Consider the following 25,005-nt stretch of genomic DNA (forward strand, 5'->3'; position numbering starts at 1 on the left):
CCAGTTGAGCACTCAGAGTAAGTTGGTGATCCTCTTTGCTATCCGCAGGACCCCTTTATCATTGATTTAATACTTTAGTTGTTAGGATGATTGGGGTCTTGTCCCGACACCCCTCTTTATTTTAGAGGCTTCATAGACGGATTAGTTATAGTTCTATAGTCTTTCCATTTTCAGTTGTTGATTTAAGACTTAAGTTGTCATTTCGGCTAGTTTATTATTTCTTTAAGTTATTGCATGAGTTGTCCTTTGTGATTGTTTCCTGTTATTTAAGCCTTCCACTAGAAGTTAAGTCAATCCAAGGGTTCGCTTGGGCCCAACAATGGTACTCGAGTGTCAGTCCCTCCTAGGGTGTAGGCTCGGGGCGTGACATTTTTTATTGTCAAAAAATTGAAGTAGATTCTCCATATTTGTTGTGGTATTTTCCTCATCCTAGGATACTCAACATATCATCATCATTTAAAATGATTATACATCTCATCAATCGATTATTGTATATGAAGAATTTGAGTCATTCTACTTCTCATGGAAACAAGCCTACAAATGAACGCATATATACCTCACATGGGAAGCACCAGCATAAATTTTCACAAAGTTGTCCACCTATCTCTTCATGTAATTTCATCTCCAAATAGACTATCATACACATTTTTATCATTTCTCAATAAGTTAACAACAAAAAGGAAAATAATAAAAGAAAATACATACATTTAAAGAAAGTTTATAGAACTAAAAGGAAAGTACATCAAATCAAATATAAAAGTGAGAGAAGAAGATTGGCAATTTGATATCGTATCAATTATTCTAATGGCTCATAATAATGGTTTAAATTTCACAATGTCATTATAAGTTATTCAGAGTAGTAAAGAAATAAAATTATTAATGATAAGATTATTAATTTCAAGCTCTTCAAATTCTTTATGTTTTTATTGTTTAATATTTAATTTTATAACATTTTAATTTAGAGTAAGGGTAAAATCGTAATCCAATTTTGCACTTTCGAGTTTCCCACTTTTAGTAATACTAGTTTCTGGACACGTGCGTTGCACGTTTACTCCATGTTACTGTATAAATATTTTGAAATAATACATATAAGTTATAGTAGATTTGAAGGGGGAAATGCAAGTTTAAACTGATGAATGATGAGCTTAATCAACCGACTTAATTGTTGAGTATAAAATGATTATATATTATTTGAACGGTTAAAGTTAGTGGTAAAACTATAATGATATTCAACTTTACCGTTTGATTGATTATTTTATATTTCAGCGACATATAGTTTATATGTGAATAGTGGCGTCACGGTGGCGGCTCAAGCTAATTAGTGGGCTAAAGACAAAAATATATTGGAGGCCTAAATTTTAATTATTTTTTTATATGTGAGATTCAAGTTATTCTTTCTTTTTAATAAATAAAGTTTTATTTTTTTATGGTCTTAAACTAAAGATATATATATATATACCAAGAAAAAATTAATCTTGTGGTCTTTTAAACATAACATGTGGAAGTTAAATTTAAAAATTGATCCATAAAAAAGAAACATTCTTTAATGTTTTGAAATAAACTAAAAAACAAAAAATAAATTAAAAAATATAGTATGTTTTTTTTTTGTTAAAAAAGACTTATAATAATTTTATTATTACTAAAAAATTAGGCCCTTCAATTTGGGGGCCTAAGGCATATGCCTCATTTTTAAAGGCATTGAGCCACCCCTGTGACGTCGGCTAGCTAGAAATACTTTATGTCCAATAGTTTTATATGGTGAAGATTAAGAAATTGTACCCTCTTTTTTTGTAAAATGATCAATTTTCTGTATATAAGGAAAGCTGAAATCAGTTCTCAACATGCATACAAACTTATCAGTAAGATTTTCAAACTGTCGATAAAGAAAGATCAACAGAAGATGCAGAGTGATTATAGCATAAGAAAAATAATTGAACTACCTTGATACTACAATAGTACAATACAAAAAACTTCCATATGTAAAGTCCAATATCCATATCGATTCCAAGCTTGTTCAAGATTCCTCCTTAGAGAAATAACTATGATGTAGGCAAAACTCTTCCTCCTGAATTAGGATTTTAGTGTCCAAGTTGTAGAAGTGATCCAATAGCTTCAAAACATCATCAGGAGCAAATTGCCTATTGAAGCTTCTATCTATGTTAAGTTGTAAAGGACAAAATAACAATAGATGTGTAATGTCTCATTTCTTGTGATTCTGTTTTTAATTATGAAATTACCATTTTGCCCTTCCCCGTAGCATTTTCATGCTTATTTTGTGTTTTGAGAATGGTTGGTGAGGTCCATGATGTGATCGGGTTTGTTTTTGGTAATTTGATCCCTCTTGAGTTGAGAATTCTTGATAGAGTTGACTTTAGTCATCATTTTGAGTTCTGAGCATCGGATGGGAATTATGTTAGTTCCATCGCGTCCGGAACGTCGAGTTTGCGCTAGTAGAGTTGTTGGTAATGTTTCTGAGGCCTTTGGTTGAGAGTTGGGTGTTTAGGCAAGAAGTTGAGCTTTAGGTCTAAAGAAAGGTCCGAGAGGGTATGTTTGTCTAAACGGTCTTTTTTTTGGAAATCAAATTATTCCATTGAGTCTGGAATGTCAAGTTTAGTGGGGTAGCATATTTGGTTTATTTTTATCGTGTTCCGAATAAATCCTAAGGGTCCGTTTGGAGATTTTAATAAGTTGGAGATATATTGTGTTGCCCGTGCGGGGGCTTGATTATATTGTGTTGCCCGTGTGGGGTCTTGTATGTGTTGTTTAGCCTATGTTGAGGCCTTAATTGTTGTTCTATTTTCTTGGAGAGCATATGATTCATGAGTTGCCTGTGAGAGAGACTTGTAATGTTATTTGACTTGTAATGCCTAAGTGAGGGGCTGGGTTGAAAACATTATAATGCTTTGAGTAGACGAAATGCTTTCTAAATGGAATTCACTTATTTCAAATGAACACTTTCCCACTATTTTTCATATGAGGGTGTATATCATGATTCAACTGAGTTTTGAGAAATTTAGACTGTTGATACATGTTGAGTTGATTACTGCCTCCATGCTGTATATGTATTGTGATACATCCATCCTCATTCATCATAACATGTTCTTGGAAATTGAGAAAAATGTGGAGATTCCTTTTGAGAAAGAAAATCAAACACCTTTTTATATCTTTGACCACGCTGAGGTGGCAAGTTGATGAGATATTGAGATTGTGATTTGGTATATGAACTGTGAGTCCCCCATGGGTCCTTGTCTGGAAGCCTTAGTTCGACAGGGTGTATACGGCAGGTTGTGCAACAACCTTGATTCCATCGTACCATCTCATTGCATTGTATTAATCATTTGAGTTACTTGACTTGTGTGTGATATGAGAACTGTTGTGACCTTATGCATTTACTTTACCTGCGCCGTTCTTTATAAATTAGCAGCACTAATGCCGAAGTGGGACTTTTCTGTATGCAGGTGGAAGCATTCCTTAGTTTATTTTATAAGCTGATTAATTCCTTTTTCTCAGTTGGCCAAGCCTACTGAGTACTTGTGGATTGTACTCACCACTACTTTTGAATAAGTTTTTATGCAAATTCTAGTCAGGGTACTCCCCGCGGTGGCTGATCATTTCTAGCTTTGGAGATCTTTTCGGAGTGGTGGTGAGATCCTGTTTTCGAATCACCATCAGTTCCATCTGATATTTTTCTTAGCTGCATGATTCAAATGCCAAATTGGACGATAAGGTCAAGACTCTTACCAAGTAGTTATTACAGGCTCATGGTGATGCAAATACTTGTATGACTTTGATCTTGCAATTATTTGCCCCTCAGCCCCCTCCGTCCTAGAGTCCTCCAACTCTCTTTTGTGTCTCTATGTGTTTTTTAATTGCTCTAACAAACAATTTGATGGATACTTCCTTTATCTAATGATAGTTTGCTTTGTTTTAGTGTTTAACGTCATCTCTCATAGCTTAGTTGCTTATGTTCTGTATCGCCTAGTTGCCCATAATTCCTTATGTTTTTTCTTGATATCTTGCTCATGTTTATTGCTATAACTTGTTTATGATATCAAAAGGGAGAAGACAATGTGTTGTGGGTGATAAGGCAGGCAAGGATGGAAGAGAGAGTTGAGTAATGGTGACAGGGGGAATGTATGCAAATGTAAAGGGGGAACAAGAACAATTAGAAACATGCTACTCTGAAGTGTTTGTTTGTCATCATAAAAGGGGGGGGGGGGGGGGGGGGGGGTAAGTTGTAACTCCGATGTTTTGATGAAACTCATAAACTATGGGACCTGGTCCCATGGTTGAGCATGTATCTTGGATAAAATGGTGAACAACTGTAAAGCTGCCACTCTGGCACTGTTGGTGAGCACAGGAAAAGAGGACAGTGCACTCAACAAATAGGAGGACACTAGGTTGTTTTGTTCAGAGGATAATATATCCTTATTGATATGAAACAACCTAGTTAAGACATCAAAGTGTAATTGAAAAGTTACATTTTGTCTTTAGAGAATACAAGTCTTCAAGAACTTCAAAGGGCCTGATAGAGCTATCAACTGAGTCTTTTGTTGCTTACTGAAAACTTGTGTTGTGTGTTGGTTTTACTTGTAAGACATGTTTCTAATCTATAAAGAAACGGATTATGTCTTCATTATTTAATCAAACAATGAGTATAATTAGAGTTAATTGTGTAGGGTGTGATTAAAGTCTATATTAGTTGGCCTTAGCTAATATAGCGGGCGATAGAGGTATTTCTTTGGCCCAGTCTGTAATAAGGGTATTACAGGTGATATGATTAAGAGTTTAATCCTTGTATGTGTGATTGGAGTTTGTATTCACTTGTTGCTTGAAAATAGTGAAGGCAGTTGGAAATCCTGTGTGACAGGTCGTGGTTTTCCTCCCTTGAGCAAGGAGATTTCCACGTAAAACATTCTTTTTTGTATTAATCGATCGATGAAACATATAATAATTTTTTTATTGTTGATGATATGCTGAGTTTCCTAGGATGACAACTCCATTACAAAGAATCCACAAATGTTGGGAAATCTGACCATGACTCTATATATACATCTAAAATGTCCACTTGGGGGTAGCAACTCTATGGTATTGTTTCAAATCCTTCCTATTGATCTAATCACATTTGGAAATATGAAGTGAAGCTTTAGACGAAGAGGTTAAGTTTGATAGAAATTCCATCAATCGACAAAACCACTCAACATCTAATGGTACCTAGAGGAATTAAGAATGAAGTTCTTCAATTTGCTTGATTCTTTTGCAAATTTAAGCAGCGGAAAAAGATATCCTTCATACACAAGTGATACCAAATTTGGAGCATCAATCACTCCTATGTTGTGACAATTCTTAATCTTCTTAAAGCAACACCAAATAATGTAAACTCTCAAGGAAGTGAGATATAGAGATACGACGCTCGATAAATCTACCAGATGTAAATGACATCTCTACAGTTTTCAGATTTTGATACTCAACAATATCCAATTCATCCAAAGAACAATAACTAGAATCAGACAAGTATTCAAGAGTTGGGTTTGGATTTTAACAAGTTTCTCATGACATAGCTTAATGATAAGTGACCTAATCTTTTGAAGATTCCGTACCTCAAACTTTTCCCATCTCTACAACTTTTTTAGATAATGTATTGTTTCAATATTTACTAATGGTAAGAATATATGAGAATCACTTTTACTTTAATATTGTTTCATTGATTGATTAATGTATATGAAGCTTGTTGATGTTCGATAGAAATCAACTTGATTCGGGGTAAATTGTTCGATAGAAAATTTATTCCCTCTATGGCTTAGCTTGCTCACTAATATACATCTATATCCTAATAGTTGCAATTACCCATTTGTCTATATTAGCCTATAATCGAATCACATCCCAAGAATCCGTCTCATTATTGTATTTCGTATTGTTTGCTACTGCTGTAGTTGACAATTTGAAACCAAAACCCCTCTGTTATTTGACATTCGTGTCACCCCTTAATTTGAACTATGTGTTTATTCGATAAATTCTATTCCTATGACTGATTTGATCATATTCGTACTTCCTAATTGATTCTCGAACACGTACCGCTCCCTGTGGGATTCAATCCCAACTCATTTAGTTGGGTTTTATACTGACTAGCGATCGTTGACACTTAGAATTGGATGAAGTGTCTTTGAAACGTTAATCAACAAGGAACAGAGAAAGCTTGAGAAGAGAGTAAGAGGATAAGAAAGCCCTACTTTGTAAGAAAATTTTATAAAGCCCTAGTCGATTCTCTTAATGGACTGGGCCTGGAGATTTTATGTTTTGCTTTTTGTGTCATTCTACTTATCATGATTGTGTTCGACTTATTAAATGAGGGAAAGCAAGAGATATACCCCTCTCGTTCTACTATTGGTTCAAATATACCATTTTCATTATACTGTCGGTTCAAATTAGATTGGAAGTGATTGTGTTGGACTTATTAAATTTTGGTGAAGGGACATGATGCAGAAGCCACCAGGTGTGTTGCTTGTTCGAATTCTACACCTGTTGTTGATCTTGTTAGGGAAGAAAAGAGCATTGATCTCACAAAGTGATATTGGAGGAACGATAGGATGCAGGAACGGTAGGCACAGGGGTATTCAATTACAAGTGACTATTTTGGAACACAGACATATATTATAATTCTAAGATTATGTCGGGATAAAAAATTTATACGGTAATCCTAGATATCTCACCTTATCTTGCGTACCAAAATAAATTGATAGAAGGAGTTTTATACTTGGATTATGAAAAGTGTATATCTGGACCAATTGTGTAACACTAGAGGTATATATCAGTTATTTTTATAATAAGGGGTAAATCAATTATAAATCGCAAAGTTTAGGGTACATCAAAGACCCTTTTCCCTAGAATTTAAGTGTCAATCGGAAAAGTCAGGGGACATAAACAAAACCATAAGCTATAAATTCAAGAATCACCTAATAGAAAAACCCTAATACTTTTTTCCAGAGAGATCAACCAACTAATCAAGATGAGAGCCACATCTAACATATTGTCTGATTGTCTCATTCACAAAATACTCTCTTTTCTCAGTTTTAAAGAAGCAACCAAGATGAACATTCTCTCCAAAACATTGCTACAAGCCTGGTCGACTCATCCCAATTTGGAATTCAGAGTTGATTATCTTAATGGCAATATGAAAAAAGTGGATAGTATCATAGAGAGATATCGAGATGGGAAAATCCCTATAGAAAAATTTTAATTATCACACTCTAGTTATTCTGATGAAGTATTCCCTTTGCTTGATAAGTGGCTTCACATTGCACTTCAAAACGGTGTAAAAGATATCGTATTTGGAGTTCCTCGGTATACATCATACACCTTACCAATTTTCACAATCTTGGTAGCAAAATCTTTAAGAGAATTGGTTCTGAGGGGTTTTAATTTGAAACATGTTTCGTTATCTAGTGGTGGTGTGGCGAACTACAATTCATTGAAAAAACCTTTCTCTTTCTTCTATAAGTTTAGACGATAACATGCTACAGACACTACTTAATAGATGCTCTTTGATTGTCAATCTCGTCCTCGAGTATTGTTATGGGTGGGAAAAGATTGAGTTGTTGAATCTTCAAATGATCAAGTCAGTTACTATTAAGACATTTGGAAACCAGCGTGTTAAAATTGACGCCCCAACTATTGAACATTTGTACTATTTAGACACTGGGGAAGCGTGTCCTATGTTGGATATTATCAATGCTCCAAATTTGGTATCACTAGAGTATATAGGAGATCAAATTCCTAAGACTTTTGTGGATGCGAATTTACAATGGAATTGTCATCCTAGAAAAGTCATCCTTTTTGCAACTAGTAAAATGATTTCATGTTTTATGGATCGTTGAATGAATATGAAGAGTTCGAGTCCTGAAAGCAAGCCTTTGCATAATAAATTACAAGAAGCAACAACCTACAAATTTGATTGGGAAAATCAGAACTGGTATCCGGTAGAGTTCGAAAGCGGAAAGCTGGCTCTTTCTAGGGATACATTTTATTTTTTATTGGATTGGTGATGCAGTCACTTTATCTAGAAATGCACTGTTTCATTTGTAAAAGTTATTAGATTTCAGGCTAGATTCGAGATATTTAAGAACTTTGTCAAATTTGAAATATCATTGCACGGAGACACTACATTCCGTGTTCTGTTTTTCTCTTCAGTTCATGTGACTTTACTATTCTAGTTTCATTTTAAGGCCTCAAAGTGGGTATGTAGTGTGTCGAAAAGGGAAGTTAAGTTGCATATAGTTTTGTCTTAGAGTTGTATTTCTGTGACGTGTGCGTCTTTGCGTCTGTACTTAATTGGTAGGAGATAGAACCATAATGCATCCTTTTAAAAGCTCTCTTGATCAGTCCATTGCTTTTATTAACTTCAAAAACTGTTTTTCATGTATTAACTTCAGGATGTTCACAGATCATTAACTTCAGCAGTGCAACTCTTCCTTTTCGGGTATTCCCAATTTCCGTTTCATTTTTTAATAATTCCACTCACAATAGATTCAAAAAAAGCATAACTTCTCTGTCTCACCGCAAAATTAGCCAGTTGATAGCCACCATATTGCCTTCCCTATAAATATGAACAAAAGAGAATTGACCTATCTGGATCAATAATGTCCTTAATCTGCCAAGGGCTATTCATTTTGTTGTTAATCAGGTTAACCATCAGTTAGGAGTTACTACATATACCGATGATACAGTTAAGGCCCTTGAGCATACATAACTTCAAAGTTACCATGCATACGATGACACGAATCGTGGTTGCTATATATACAATTTAACCTATTGCTGCCAGGTAAAAGTAGATTATAGATACTTCATCTGTTCCTTGTTAGTTGTCATGTATGATGAGTTTCATGATGATTATAAGGTAGCCGTTATTTTTTCATTGACAGACTTATATTTTACTTCAAATTGAGGTAAAACTAAAAAGTGATTCTTGGAGAACTATTGGTAATTGTCCAAGTATTGATCCTAATCTGTGTATTAAACTAAGTATCATTTCTATTGATTTGGCTAATGGGAAATGGGGAGAGAGGGAACTACCCGGTTATTGGAAAGGAGGAAGAGGTGCGGTTTTGAGCTTGGGAGGGTTGGGAAGTGATCTTTCGGTCTTTTGTGATTGAGAAAGCTTTCTCTTTCTTCTATAAGTTTAGATGATAACATGCTTCAGACACTACTTAATAGATGTTCTTTGATTGTCAACCTCACCCTTGAGCATTGTTATGGGTTGGAAAAGATTGTGTTGTTGAATCTTCAAAGGATCAAGTCAGTTTCTATTAAGACATTTAGAAACCAACATGTTCAAATTGATGCCTCGACTCTTGAATAGTTGTATTATTTAGACGTTGGGGATGCGTATCCTATTTTTAGGGATGACAATGGGGCGGTGTAGGGCGGGGGCGGTGCGGGTTGAGCTTAACCCGCAAAATTTTTAATCCGCTCCGCCCCGCCCCGCATAACAACTCTTTTCATTTTCAACCTGCCCTGCATGAATTCGCCCCGCATAATTTTTTTAATATTTTCTTTTTCTAGTTATGTTTGATACTAAAAATAAAATTCATAAAAACAAATTCATTTTTCCATTAAGTGGTATTAATTTAATAGGATAGTGACTTAAAATTTTATTTTTTAGAGGTCAATTGGGAAATATGTAAGAAATTGTATTATTTTTTATTGAACCATTTTCATTTATTATCTTGAATATTTTAGTAGCTTTAATGAAATTATCTTAATAAATAATGTTCTATCACTCTTATAACATGTAAAAAGTTAAAATTAAGTTTGAACCCATATAAAATCACATAAACCTGCAGACCGCAACTATCACGCCCCGAGCCTACACCCTGGACGTGGCCGGCACTCGAAGACCATTTCTGGCCCCAAGCGAACCCTTGGCCTGGCTTTCTTAACTCAGCGGAAACCTAACTCAACAGAATAACTCCATGCAATGCAACAACATAAAATAACTTAACTGATAAAATCTGGCCAAAAGGCAACTCGAGTCTCAAAATAGAATATTTACATATATACATAGATGAGAGACTCAATACTAATTGACTGACTGTCTATGAAGCCTCTATAATACTGAGATGGATGTTGGGACAGACCCCGCAACATCCTAACAAAACAAAACTAGAAACACAAAATAACAGAGTCCTCCGGAATGCAAGGAGGCTCACCACTGACTCTGGAATGCTCAACTAGATCAACGGCGTGCCGGGTGCTGATCCTGGGTACCTGCGTCTGCATCGTCATAAGATGCAGGCCAACTAGCATCAGTACATTGAATGTACGAGTATGCAAGCTGGAAAGCTAAGCAACATAGGCTAGAAGGAACTCTGGAAGAAACTGAATAACTTACCTGGCTCAACTCAACCTGACTAACTCATTCCAATATAATACAATTTAAAACAAGTGCAATATAAAGAAAAATTGTTTAAAACCTGTTATAAACTCTGTGTGTATACAAAGATACAATAAGTCTGAGATGTATATAGAAATACAAATGAACTGATGTATGTAAAAATACAATAATTTATGTGTATGAAAATACAATAAATGTTGTGGGAGTTTCTCTAACCGACAACCATCACGTAAGAGCTATAGTGATGATACATCGATCGACCTCACGCTGCCAGAGCATCCTATACCCGACCAAAGGTATAAGACCTGAACTGCCTAATGGATCCACTAGTCTATCTGGAAAAGGATTCATCTAAAAAGTATGATCCTTTTCTACCCATGTTGGCTAACATGGTTCTATGGGGGCTATGGGTTCCTTGAACGCTCCCCCAACTCGGTGCTCGATACGACTCCCAAAAATGTACTGGCTCTTATGTTTTTAAAACATATTTCTTTCTGCTGATTTGAGATAATTACTCAAAAACTTAGCTCAAAGGCTATCTTGGAAATCTCAGTTTCCTCTTTTGCTTCATTTAGAAAGCGATAACTCTTTTTCTGAAAAACTAGCCCGAAGGCTCTTTGGAGATCTCAGTTCCAAAGCTTGTTTAAATGTGAAAACATTTATAAACTTCTTTGGGAATACATAGTCCCCATATACTTCTTTGAAGAAAAGAACTTCAAACCTTAGCTTTACTTTTAAAACAACCTCTTTCTTTAGTTTGAGATAATTACTCAAAGCTTAGCCCAAAGGCTCTTTTGGGATTGATGTTCCCTTTTCTTGCTCAAATGTGTAAAAACATTTATAAACTCTTAGGGAATACTTAGTTCCCTTATTACTTTTGAGAAATGAACTCAACTTTATACTCTTGACTTAACTTGAAACTCGATACTCTTTGCTTGACTTGAAACTCTATACTCTTTGCTTGACTTGAAACTTGAGCCTTAAAATGAATTTAAAACGTTCATTAAAGACTCTTGAAAAACTTTAGAGACTTTCTTGACTTACTTCTTAACTTCTAAGCTTCGCTCTAACTTCACTTGACTTCTAACTTCACTTGACTTGGAAATTAACTCTCCTTGAATTGGAATCATGGATTCAAGGTGTTTGATCACATGCTATGGACGAGTTCTTGACGCTTAAACATACCTTGGAGTGTTGGAAACAACTATGAAAGGGTCTGGTTGGGACTCTGCTAGGGGCGCCGCCCCAAGGGCTGGACCTCAGAGTCCCCTTTGGGGCGCGCTGGCTGGCGCGACTCCCCAACCCTTTTCCCCGAAAACTTGACTTTTCTCCTTCATTTTTCCAACTCTAAACCTCCCTTACCTTCAATGGTTTCAACCCCAAACACTAAGGATCATAAAATCCCTCAACATGCAATAGATTCAACTCAAAAACTCCACCGGAAACATACACCAAACCAACCAGAACTTCAACACAACACAACTACAACTTCAACAAACATCACCACAAGATTTCAACAACCACAACTAAATCTTTTCTCGAAATTAAACGAGTTTGGCGTGTGGGGGAAAGAACCAACCCAACACTATGAACTCACATACCTAATAGGGATCACCCCCGACGATATCCACAACGATCTATGACGAAACCTTGCTTGACCTTCTCTTTTTCCTCTTCTTCTCCTCTTCACTCTCAAACCCTTACTTTCACTCTTTAAAAATGAGAAAAACTGATCAAAATCAGTCTAACACACTCATATATATCCAAAAGAAAAGGCTAGGGAAAAAACCAAAATACCCTTACAAATTTCCGGACAGACTTCCCTGCCAACTGCCCAACTTCCAAAGGGCATAACTCACTCATACAAACTCGGAATCGGGCAAAATCGGCGGCGTTGGAAAGATCATTCCACAATCTTCGCAAACATAATTGGAACTACACCTAAATCATCTTGATCTAGAAGTTATGACTGTTCAAAGTTGGCCAAAAACTCATTTGTTTCCCATACTTGGCTAAATTTCCATATTTAATTATTTCCAAAAATGACTATTTCCAATTCTAAGCCTCTTCATAGTTATTTCACATTGCCGGATGTTACAGCAACCCACCCCGCTCCACATTAATTTTTAAAAAACCCACTTCTGCCCTCCCCGCATCCGACCCCCACCACACAACCTTAAACCTGCCCCGCCCCACATAGCCATAAACCCACCATGCCCCGCATCCGCCCTGCCCCATTGCCATCCCTACCTGTGTTGGAGATTATCAATGCTCCAAATTTGGTATCACTAGAGTATATAGGAGATCAAATTCCTAAGACTTTTGTGGATGTGAATTTGCAATGGAATTGCCATCCTAGAAAAGTCATCCTTTTCACAACTAATAAAATGATTTCATGTTTTATGGATCGTTTAATGAAAATATGAAGAGTTCGAGTCATGAAAGCAAGCCTTTGCGTGATAAATTACAAGAAGTAACAACCTACAAATTTGATTGGGAAAATCAGAACTGGTATTTGGTAGAGTTCGAAAGTGGAAAGCTGGCTCTTTCTAGGGACAAATTTTATTTTTTATTGGATTGGTGATGCAGTCACTTTACTCAAAATGCACTGTTTCATTTGTAAAATTTATTAAATTTCAGGCTAGATTCTAGATATTTAAGAACTTTGTCAAATATGTTCAAATTTGAAATATCATTGCACAGAGACACTGCATTCGGTGTTCTGTTTTTCTCTTCAGTTCATGTGACTTTACTATTCTAGTTTCATTTTAAAGCCTCAAAGTAGGTATGTAGTGTGTCGAAAAGGGAAGTTAAGTTGCATATAGTTTTGTCTTAGACTTGTATTTTCTGTGACGTGTGCGTCTTTGCGTCTGTACTTAATTGGTAGGAGATAGAACCATAAAGCATCCTTTTAAAAGCTCTCTTGATCAGTCCATTGCTTTTATTAACTTCAAAAACTCTGTTTTCTTGTATTAACTTCAGGAGGTTCACAGATCATTAACTTCAGCTGTGCAACTCTTCCTTTTCGGGTATTCCCATTTTACGTTTCATTTTTTAATAATTCCACTCGCAATAGATTCAAAAAGAGCATAACTTCTCTGTCTCACCGCAAAATTAGCTAGTTGATAGCCACCATATTGCCTTCCCTATAAATATGAACAAAAGAGAATTGACCTCTCTGGATCAATAATGTCCTTAATCTGCCAAGGGCCATGCATTTTGTTGTTAATCAGGTTAACCATCAGTTAGGAGTTACGCAGTACTATATATACCAATGATACAGTTAAGGCCCTTGAGCATACATAACTTCAAAGTTACCATGTATACGATGACACGAGTCGTGGTTGCTATATACAATTTAACCCTATTGCTGCCAGGTAAAAGTAGATAATAGATACTCCATCCGTTCCTTGTTAGTTTTCATGTATACTAAAAAAATACTTCTTCAAAAATAGCTGTCAATTTAAACAATTTATCACTCTAAATTATGATGAGTGTAAGTCCTAATACAGCTCAAAAGCTTGTAGTCTTAGCTCTTTAAACGATGAAGTAAATATGATACTCCATCCGTTCCTTTTGTTCTATTTCTCCCTTTTAATTATTCATGTTTCCATTTTTTTTTATGGTTTCTGCAAATTGCAGCTACAATTTATTAAACTAATCATCCTTGTAGGGGAGCACCAGAAAGATGCATAACCCCTGTTTCAAGAGATCAAGCATATTCAAAAACTAGCACATTGCATGAATTAGAAGATGTCGAGAACAACTTGAGCAAAGAAACTCCATTTTATACTAAGTTGTCTATCTCTGTCATAGCTACTCAATGAATTACTCCAAAGTTTAATAAGTTTGTGTCTGGCAATTTACGTTGAAAGCCTAGTTCTCCCGTTTTACAGAACAAACCAAGGACTGAGGCATAGTAATAGTTGTTGTTATGATGCATAGTTTTGAGTTTTTCCTTTAATGCTAATTAATAGCAACCAGAGGCGAATCCAGGATTTTAAGAAAACGGGTGCACCATTGCTTTAAAGATGAGATAATTTTTTTTTATAATAACAATAACTAAGCGAGCAATACATAAAAATTACATTACCACAAAAAATATCATCAGTTTACAATTGTACTCGACGAGACTTCATATTTTGAAAACGATCTATAATAGCATCATTACTTATATTTTCAAATATCTTCCGCTCTATCTTACAAACTAAACATCCATTCAAAAATTCTTCACCAATGCTATTACGTAGATCATTTTTGATGAGCTTCATTGAGGAGAATGCTCTTTCCACACTTGCCGTAGCAACAGGCAAAATCAAAGCCAACTTTACAAGCAAATAAACAAGAGACCAAGTTTGATCCAATTTTGTTTGTGCCATCATCGTAGCAAGATCTTTAATCCCCTTCAAGTTGAGAAACTTGCTATCACACTCTCGAGCATAGACAATGAAACTATCAAGTTGATAACTGAGATCTCGAAGTTCATTATCACCAAACTCACTTTATAATATTCGGCCAACTTCATTATTCTGCTCTTACTAAAATTAGCAAATGAATCAACCGGATTCAAACTAGCCATGCCAAGGAGTAAGTCACTAGTCACAACATCAAAACGATTATTGAGCTCCTGAAGTTGCAAATCAATAACTGCATAAAACACTTCCACACGAAAGTGATGTAAATATGAAATTTCGGACTTCTTACGCTTCGATCTTGGATAGTCTTTGGTCATTTCGGGAACCAAAATATCATGTTTACGACAAAATGAAGAAACCTCATCCATCAAAGACTCCAAACCACTCTCTCTCATTGTTTGTAATCTTCTCTTTGAAAGATTAAGCAATCTCATAGCATTGACAATATCTTGATCTTTCTTTTGTAAAGCTTTGTTCAATTCATTTGTAAGAAGCAACATCTTGAACATCAAATGCAACACAAAGATAAATTCAAATTCTTGAATTTTATCTAAAAGGTTACCTGCCGCAAGTTTATCAAGATCATGTGGAGAATTTTCTTTCATATCTTTAAGCACATTAGCAATTGAAGAAAATATAATCATGAATTTTTCCAAGGTTTTGAAATGGGATTCCCAACGAGTATCACCCGGTCGTTGGAGGCCACGTTCTTGATTTAATCCTTGTCCGGTAAGAATTTCTCCAGATTTAAGCAATTCTTCTAACTTCTCAACTTGGTGTTGTCGAAGTAAGTCCCTGCGTTTAAAAGATGTCCCAATAGTATTCAAAACATTAGTGACAACATAAAAGAAAATTTTCACATCCAGATGTTTTTTAGAAAGAGCCACAAGTGTCAATTGCAATTGGTGAGCAAAACAATGTATATGATATGCAGACGGAGCATCTTGCAAAATCAAAGACTTTAGACCATTTTTTTCTCCTTGCATATTACTAGCTCCATCATAACCTTGTCCACGGAGTCTTGATAGGCATAACGAGTGATCCAAAAGTAAAGAGTAAATTACTTTTTGCAATGATCTTGCAGATGTATCACCCACATGAACAATACCCAAAAAGCTTTCTATCAACTCTCAGTTTTTGTTAACATATCGTAAAACTAGTGCCATTTGCTCTTTATGTGAAATGTCCTTTGACTCATCAACTAGTATTCCAAAATAATCACCATCCAAGTCTTTGATGATAGCTTTAATTGTTTCTTTAGTACAAGCATCCACAATCTCTTTTTGAATTGTTGAACAAATCATCATATCATTTTTTGGAGCATGTTGTAATATCACCTTTTCCACATCCGGACGATTAACCCCATGAAATTTCAAAAGTTCAAGAAAAAGACCTTTGTAATCGGAATCTTCACTCTCATCATGACCACGAAATGACAATCCATTTCTTAGGAGAAACCTTACCACATTGATTGAGGCATTTAAACGAATTCGATAATCACTTTTTGTTTTTCCACTTTGCTTGTGAAGAGAAGATTGAATTGATTGACGTTGATTCGCAAAATCAAGCATCATATTCAAACATTTGTTATGAATACTATTCACCTCACCAACATGCAATCGAATCCTTTCCGGACCATGGTTCCAATTCTTAAAGCCATCTTGTGTAAATGATTTTCCTGCATTACCACGACTTTCAAATTCATTCTTGAAGAGATAACAACACAAACAAAATATAGCATCATCATCTATGCTATATTCCAACCAAGCAGAATTTGGAGCATTAAACCACTCAGGATCAAATTGCCGATTACTAGTCCCAAATGTTGTTTTAGGATATACACGAAGTTTTGGTTGATAAGGCCCCATCAAAATATAATGTCTCCTCACAACATCTCGAATATTAGAATCATATTCAAAGATGAGTTTTCTTTCTCCGGGATCCCGTTTGAGAGATCCAACCCCAAGAATACAATCAACATTTGAAGAAGAAGATGTAATTGTCTCTCTTTGAGCTTCTGGAGCTACATGTGAACTAACAGATAGATCGCTACTATAACGTGGTTTCTTAATAAAAAATTTATCCATTTAGATATTCAAGGATAAATGTTCCTACAAATTCAAATAACTATTCAACTTAGTCACAAATTTTAACTAGCAAATTTAAAATAACATAAGAGAATCGCATATCTTTCACAATAAAAAATAAGGGAATCACACCCTTGCAAGTTCAAATAAAATAGAGGAATCACAATCCTTGCAAATGTAACTAAAATAGAGGAATCACACCCCTTTCACATTTAACAATAAGAAAATCACACATTCATAATAAAAAGAGGACTTATGCCTCTTTTGCATTCGAAATCACATATTCATAGAAAGAAGAGGAATCACACCCCTTTCACATTTAAAAAAAATAAGGGAATCACACCCATTTCACATTTAAAAAATAAGGGAATCACACCCCTTTCACATTAAAAAAAAGGAATCACACCCTTCAAAATTGATAATATAATATGAAACACATTTCTTACAAGTTACATCCGCAAAATATGTAAGTTTGAGATAATCAATTCTTTAGCTATTGATGATTTCCTATTATAAGTAATGACAAGATTTTTTTATATGAAAACCCTAAAATTAAAGTGATATATACATACATATTTTTTTTTTTTATCTTGTTAGTTTGTATATTAAAAAGAGAAATCATAAACTAAAATTACCTTAAACTTTGACAATGATGATTTCTCTAAATTCTTGACTTGAAGTTGGAGACTTGAAGTTCTTCTTTGTGTGGAAAATAGAAAACAAATTTGAAGAGAGAAGAAAAATATTGTTGGAATTTGAAACTTGAAAAGTGTGTGGAAAGGAAACTTTTGAAGTCTTTGACTTTTAGAACTTTTAGAATTTAGCTTTTTTTTTTTTTTTTTTAATGAAAAATGTGTTTTTAGTTAATAAAAATAAATTGCAGCGAATTGGGGCTGCCTGGGATCGAACCTGTGACCTGTGAGTTGAAATTTTGCAGTGGTACCAGTGAACCATCCAACCATTTTGAGAACGGGTTCAACAAGTTTTAATTTAATATATTCTTTAATAATTATAGAAGTAATATATCGAGTTTAGTCGGATGACCACGGGTTCGGGTGACCCAAAATTAGTACATAAATTCGCCCCTGATTCCGAAGACAGCCTTCAGAACTCGGTATGGTCATTATGAATTTGTAGTTATGTCATTTGGACTAACCAATGCTCTTGCAACTTTCATGGATTTGATGAACAGAGTGTTCAAGCAGTACTTGGACTTGTTCGTTATCGTCTTTATTGATGATATCCTCATTTACTCTAGGAATGAGGAAGAACATGCGAGTCATTTGAGAGTTGTTCTGCAAACTCTCAAAGATCGTTAGTTGTTTGCAAAATTTAGTATGTGTGAGTTTTGGTTACAATCAGTTGCTTTCCTTGGGCATATTGTGTCTAGTGAAGGAATTCGAGTAGATTCCCAGAAGATAGAAGCAGTGAAACAATGGCCCAGACCTACTTCTGCTACAGATATCAGAAGTTTCTTGGGTCTAGCAGGTTATTACAGACGGTTTGTGGAAGGATTTTCATCCATAGCCTCTCCATTGACTAAGTTAACTCAGAAAAAGGTTAAGTTCCAATGGTCAGATGATTGTGAGAAAAGCTTCGCAGAACTGAAAACTAGGTTGACTACAGCTCCTGTCTTGACTCTACCAGAGGGTTCAGATGGTTATGTGATCTATTGTGATGCATCCAGAGTCGGCCTAGGTTGTGTGTTGATGCAGCGAGGTAAGGTTATAGCTTATGCTTCTAGACAACTTAAGGTACATGAGAAGAATTATCCAACTCATGACCTCGAGCTAGCAGCAGTGGTGTTTGCACTTAAGATTTGGAGACATTACTTGTATGGTGTTCATGTAGATGTGTTCACAGACCATAAGAGCCTCCAGTATGTATTCACCCAGAAAGAGTTGAATCTTCGCCAGAGAAGATGGCTAGAGTTCCTCAAAGATTATGATATGAGTGTGCATTACCATCCTGGTAAGGCAAATGTAGTAGCAGATGCCCTTCACAGACTATCTATGGGTAGTGTAGCACATGTTGAGGAAGAAAGAAAAGAGCTAGCAAAGGATGTTCACAGACTTGCTCGCCTAGGAGTTCGTCTTATGAGCATATCAGATGGTAGTGTAACAGTTCAGAATGGGGCAGAATCTTCTTTGGTAGTAGAGGTTAAGGAAAAGCAAGATAGCGATCCAATCTTGCTTGAACTTAAGAGTGCAGTCCACAATCAGAGAGTGGAGGTTTTCTCCCAAGGGGGAGATGGTGTACTTCGCTATCAAGGTAGATTGTGTGTTCCTGATGTGGGTGAATTGAGACAGCATATTCTCGCAGAAGCCCACAATTCCAGATATTCTATTCATCCAGGCGCCACTAAGATGTACCGTGATCTACGGGAAGTCTATTGGTGGAATGGTATGAAAAGAGATATAGCAGACTTTGTGGCTAAGTGCCCCAATTGCCAGCAAGTCAAGGTAGAACATCAGAAACCAGGAGGTATGACTCAAGAGATTGACATTCCTACTTGGAAGTGGGAAGTAATCAACATGGACTTCATCACAGTTTTACCTCGTACTCGCAAACAACATGACTCCATTTGGGTGATTGTTGATAGGGTTACTAAGTCTTCTCGCTTTTTGGCGGTCAAGACTACAGATTCGGCGGAGGATTACGCCAAGCTTTACATTAATGAGATTGTGAGGTTGCATGGAGTTCCTTTGTCTATCATCTCAGATAGAGGTCCTTAGTTTACATCTCATTTCTGGAAGTCATTTCAGAAAGGTCTTGGTACTCAGGTTAACCTTAGCACAGCATTTCATCCACAGACGGATGGTCAGGCAGAGCGTACCATTCAGACCTTAGAGGACATGTTGAGAGCTTGTGTGATCGACTTCAAGGGTAGTTGGGACGATCACCTTCCTCTCATTGAGTTCGCCTACAACAATAGTTACCATTCCAGCATTCAGATGGCCCCTTATGAGGCATTATATGGGCGTAGATGTAGATCTCCAGTTGGTTGGTTTGAAGTAGGTGAAGCAGCCTTGATAGGACCAGATTCGGTCCTTGATGCTATGGAGAAAGTGCAACTCATTAGGGATAGACTCAAGACTGCTCAGAGTCGCCAGAAGTCTTATGCAGATGTGAGAAGAAGGGAACTAGAGTTCCAAGTTGATGATTGGGTTTTCTTGAAAGTGTCACCTATGAAAGGGGTGATGAGATTTGGCAAGAAAGGGAAGCTCAGTCCCAGATATGTTGGCCCTTACCGGATCTTGAAAAGGATTGGTAAAGTGGCTTATGAGTTAAAGTTGCCAGCAGACTTAGCAGCAGTGCATCCAGTCTTTCACATTTCTCTTTTGAAGAAGTGTGTGGGTGATCCAGCATCCATAGTGCCATTAGAGAGTGTGGCAGTGAAAGATAACCTTTCTTATGAGGATGTACCAGTTGAGATTCTCGATCGTCAGGTTAGAAGGTTGAGAAATAAAGAAGTCGCTTCAGTCAAGGTTTTGTGGAGGAGTCAGTCAGTAGAGGGAGCTACTTGGGAAGCAGAAGCAGCCATGAAGTCCAAGTATCCTCACCTCTTTCCTTCCGATTCCATTCCAACTTGAGGTAATAGTTCCTCATCAGTTTTTCAGTCATTCATGCGAAAATTCAGTCTTAGAATCATGTTCCTTCAGTTTGTACTTGCATTTTCAGCGTATTTGCATGTCCTTGGAACTCAGTTCAGTCAGAAATTCAGTTCTCAGTGTTTAGTGGTAGGGATTGCAGCTCTTTCCCTACATTTCAGCTAGATTAGTCTTCATTCGAGGACGAATGGTCCCAAGGGGGAGATAATGTAACACCCCGTATTTGAAACAGATAAAAATGCAGATTTTGAAAAGTTGCAGGTGCAACTTACGGTCACCATCCACGGACCGTAGGTCAGACCACGGCCCGTGCTGGTGGTCCGTGGTTCACCACTGCAACCCCTCCCCAAACCAGCTCAGAAAATTGGCTAAGTCCCGACTCACGGACAGACCCACGGTCCGTAGATCAAACCATGGTCCGTGGTCTGTGTCCGTGGATCGAGACTTCCCTTAACAGCCTCTGACACAAACTACGGTCGACCATCACGGACCGTCATTCGATCCACGGTCCGTAGGTCTGACCGTAGATCGAAGGTTAGCAGCCAGTTAGCTGAAAATTCTGATGGGTCAACTTCAGATGGTCATAACTTTTAGCACAAAATGAATTATGTGTCCCATGACCTATGGTTAGATAGATAATTGAATTATCTTTCCAACACCACCGAGTTTTCTATATTCCGACCTCCGAGTAAAAGGTTATGCCCGTTTTAGTGAAGATCTGTCGGGCAGACTCGACCTACGGACCCAATCGACGGACCGTCGATTGATTGACGGACCGTCAGTCACTCCGACAGCAGCTAATTTAAGGGTCTTTTGGTCTTTTCCTATTTCGTTTCACCCCTAAGATACGTCGTTTAGACCCTAAATCATGAGATTTTAATCAGTTTAAACCTAGAAACATAACTAGAACTTACCTAAGTCAAATCATTAATCAAACTTAGAAGAATTAGAACGCTAAGAGGAGAAAAGAGGTCAAGAACCCTAGTTCAAGAACGCAACAAGTTTCCTTCAGTTCCAGCCCCGAAATCGAATGATTTCTCCATGGAATTCATCACCAGGTATGTGGGATTTCACTAGTGGGTTCCTTTCACCCATTAGGTCCCTAGAATTCAGTCAGATTCTTGATTCCATGGTTATGAACAGACCTAGGGTTTCTAGAATTATAGCAGATCATCATAAATTAGTTATTTAAATGTTCCAAATCAGATTATCATGTTATTGCTCAGTTTATCGCATGAATTTCAGAACCCTAGCTATGTATTTCTTTAGATCTTGAATTACACATGCTAGGTCAGATATTTCAGTATTCAGTTTTACATGCCTCAGTTTATGAATGCATCATTATCAGATTAATTGTTGCATTCTGAGTTTGCATGTTCAGTTCGAGCTATCCAGTATTTACAGAAATTCAGTCATAACCAGTTAACTACTTAATTCATTGGGAGTAGCATAATACCGAGTTGGACTAGGGTTTCAGCGTACCCATACAGTCCCAGAACTACGAGCCACGTAGGTGTAAGTCCCCTCTGTGGGCAACATCGTTTAGTGATCACGCCAGGATGCCTCTATACCTCTGGCAGGGTATATTGGGTCCTCTCGATGGGGCGTATACATCGGACTCCACATTTAGCTCATGTGGTTTTATGTCGGTTATTAGTAGCTCCCACAGTTCAGTCAGACTCTATTGCATTGACCACATTTACAGTTCATTCAGTATTCAGTCAGCATGTTATAAATTGGTCATTGCATTCAGTTAGCTCAGTATTCAGTATCTATAGCATGTTCAGATTATTTCATTGCTTTATTGCTTTGTTCAGTTATATGTTCTTTCAGCTTTACTCTATCCTGCATGCTCAGTACCCTTCAAGTACTGACGCATACGTGCGCTACATCTTCTCGTGATGTAGGTTCAGGTTCTCAGCATCCAGATCACGCTTAGATCGATTCCCGATCTTCAGTTCAACATAATCAGTTGGTGAGTCCTCATTCTTCGGGGACAATAGTCATGAGTTTCTTTTCAGTATTTTAGTCCTTTAGTTTCAGTTTTGCTAGACTTAGCTGGGGCCTGTCCCAGCATTTCTAGTCAGTTTAGAGGCTTATTTCAGACATAGTTAGATTCAGCTTAGTGTTTTGAGTTTGATATTTCTTTTGTATTAAACTCTCAGATTTGATATATTCAGCTATAGTATATGGGTATTCCCCATCTTTTCAGATTTATTTATGAATTAGCTTCCGCATCAGTTTATTATCTTTAGTATGCTCATGATCATGCCAGCAGGGTTAGCTTGGGATCACTTGTGGTCCTAGGTCCCGTGTCCGCGTCTTAGGGGTAGCTCGGGGCGTGACATCAAAGGTAGGGGTAAATTCTGCATGCATATTTCTCTCCCTAGACCTCACTTGTGAGAATACACTGTGTTTGTTGTTTCTACATTGCATGTTTAAGGGACATTGTCACACAAGGTCTGCTTGAGATCTTCTCTTGTCCTTTTTCTTTATGCATATTCTATGAGACAACTTTTTTTAGAACATTTATTTGGTTGTAGACGTTGGTGTCTTCAAAACTCAAAAACTAAATAAAGTTGGAAATTGATTCTCTTTTCAAGATGCATTTTAAGGGAATGAGACATATCTTTAGTGTGGGTAACATGAAGATTATGCCAGGTGAATGCTCCAATAATACTAGGCATAACCATTGCCGGGATTATGGTTTGATGTAGGATCTTCATTACTAGTGCTCTTTAAAATACCGTTAATAGGGAAAAGGAATCATGGAATAAGAGTCTGTGTCTAGTATTGTATCTAACTTCAGTGGATTTCCTTGTTGCTAATAGCTTAAATATATTTTCTTCTTTTTATCTATTTGGTCTGTCAAAGGTCAAGAGTTCTTTCAGTTTAGCAGTAACTCGAATCTGCAAACTTGGTTTGATGGAAAAAGCAATTGAGGAAATATTTGGATGCTATGAATTATGTTCATGAGACTAGTGTGGGAGGTTACGTACCAGTATTTGGATGACAGTGAAAATGTTTGAAAATGTTTGTCATCTCTGTTATTTTTATCAAAAAGGTTCCTACTATAATTTGTTCTTCTTTTGTTCCTTAGTTATTTTATTTTATTTTATTTTAATGACCCTTGAGGGGTCAGGGGCTTAGAAACACCCCCAGGCGTTAGCATATAATAAAACAAAACAAAATATACAAGGAGGGGGACATAAGCCTAATCTCCAATCCTATAAACAAAATATACAAGGAGGGGGACATAAACCTAATCGCCAATCCCATGGTAGATCATATGTCAACTAGCCTAATAAGGCTTATCAACTTGACCCTAAAATCTATTGAAAGAAACCTAGATCTATGTACCTAGAAGAGAGGATTCCTCTCAATACATATAAACTAGGAAATCATAAATAAGGGAGACTCTTCCCTTACAATAGAGAAAAGAGCCTAACCAAAAACTAACCTCTTCCTAGAAGCTGTATCTATAATATGTAGCTCAAGGGAGGAAGTTGCAAAAAAAGGAAATGAACAAGGATACTGATCAGCCATCTTCTAGGGTGGTTTTTTGATCCTCTTCAACTTTTTCCTTCTGAAGCATGCCATGCCCATTCTGTCTAAATTGATGTAACCTCTAGTCTCTTGAGGCAGATGAAGATAATTGTAAAAATGTTGAGTATTTTTCATCAAATGACTGTGTTTTGAAAGAGTATCAGCAGGGAAATTGGCCTCTCTAAAGACATGATTGCATTGAAAAATCAGTCATTTTAATCAAGTCTTGAAGTTCCATGATATTTTTGTAGATGCTCCAAGGAGGGGGTACTTTCTTGCTTGAGCCATTTCACTAAAAGTTCAGAATCTACTTCCAAAATGATCCTACTATACCCATGTTAAATATACCAATTCATCCCAAAGGCTGCAGCCATAACTTCTGCTTGATTGTTTGAACCCACACCTAAAGGTGTAGCAAAGGCATAGATCAGTTTGCCTTTATAAAGGTCTCTGGTAGTGCTCTGGAGAATCCAAGTAGGGTTGGAATGAGTTTATTTCTCTGGTGAGACTCTGCTTGTTTATGTAGCACCTGGAATTATACAGAATCAAGAGGATACACCATTTGTTATAAAAAAGATATGCGATGATCCGATTAAATATGCAGAGGTTACTAACTTTGGTGCCCGTTTGTCGAATGAAATCTACATTGAAAGGCCCCCAATGCCTAGCTCGAGTGGCAAAAGGTGGAGGATCTGTGGCTTAGGTCGCAGGTTCAAGCCTCATGTCATGCAAAGCGAAGCCTGGTATTTAAGTGGAGAAGGGTAGAGGGGCGGGCCCATTATCTACCGACTTTAGAGGGCTGTGATTGGTCCAAAGGGCTGGTCAGATGGATTTCTCGGTTATCAAAAAAAAAAACCTAGTTGGTAAAATTACTGTGGAAGATAGGTCTGAATTAAGAAAACTTATTAGGATGATTCACTTTTGGGAGTAACACTAGGCAAGCATGAGAAATAAAT

At 36.7% G+C, this 25,005-nt stretch overlaps 3 protein-coding genes across 3 annotated transcripts in view; 1 reads left to right on the forward strand and 2 right to left on the reverse strand.

Annotated features, from left to right (window-relative positions):
• LOC125825438 (uncharacterized) overlaps window positions 1-25,005 on the forward strand; it is a 1,130,247-nt gene that overhangs the window by 797,372 nt on the left and 307,870 nt on the right. The gene's annotated exons all lie outside the window — the stretch shown is intronic.
• LOC125825490 (uncharacterized) lies at window positions 14,796-15,791 on the reverse strand. The gene has a single exon (XM_049504817.1). It carries the CDS (start codon window positions 15,789-15,791, stop codon window positions 14,796-14,798), a length of 996 nt encoding a protein of 331 aa, XP_049360774.1.
• On the reverse strand, window positions 15,936-16,892 carry LOC125825491 (uncharacterized). The gene has a single exon (XM_049504818.1). It carries the CDS (start codon window positions 16,890-16,892, stop codon window positions 15,936-15,938), a length of 957 nt encoding a protein of 318 aa, XP_049360775.1.

This window comes from Solanum verrucosum, unplaced genomic scaffold (assembly GCF_900185275.1).
Source record: "Solanum verrucosum unplaced genomic scaffold, falcon-dt-bn FXZP01000101.1, whole genome shotgun sequence".
Lineage (NCBI taxonomy): Eukaryota > Viridiplantae > Streptophyta > Magnoliopsida > Solanales > Solanaceae > Solanum > Solanum verrucosum.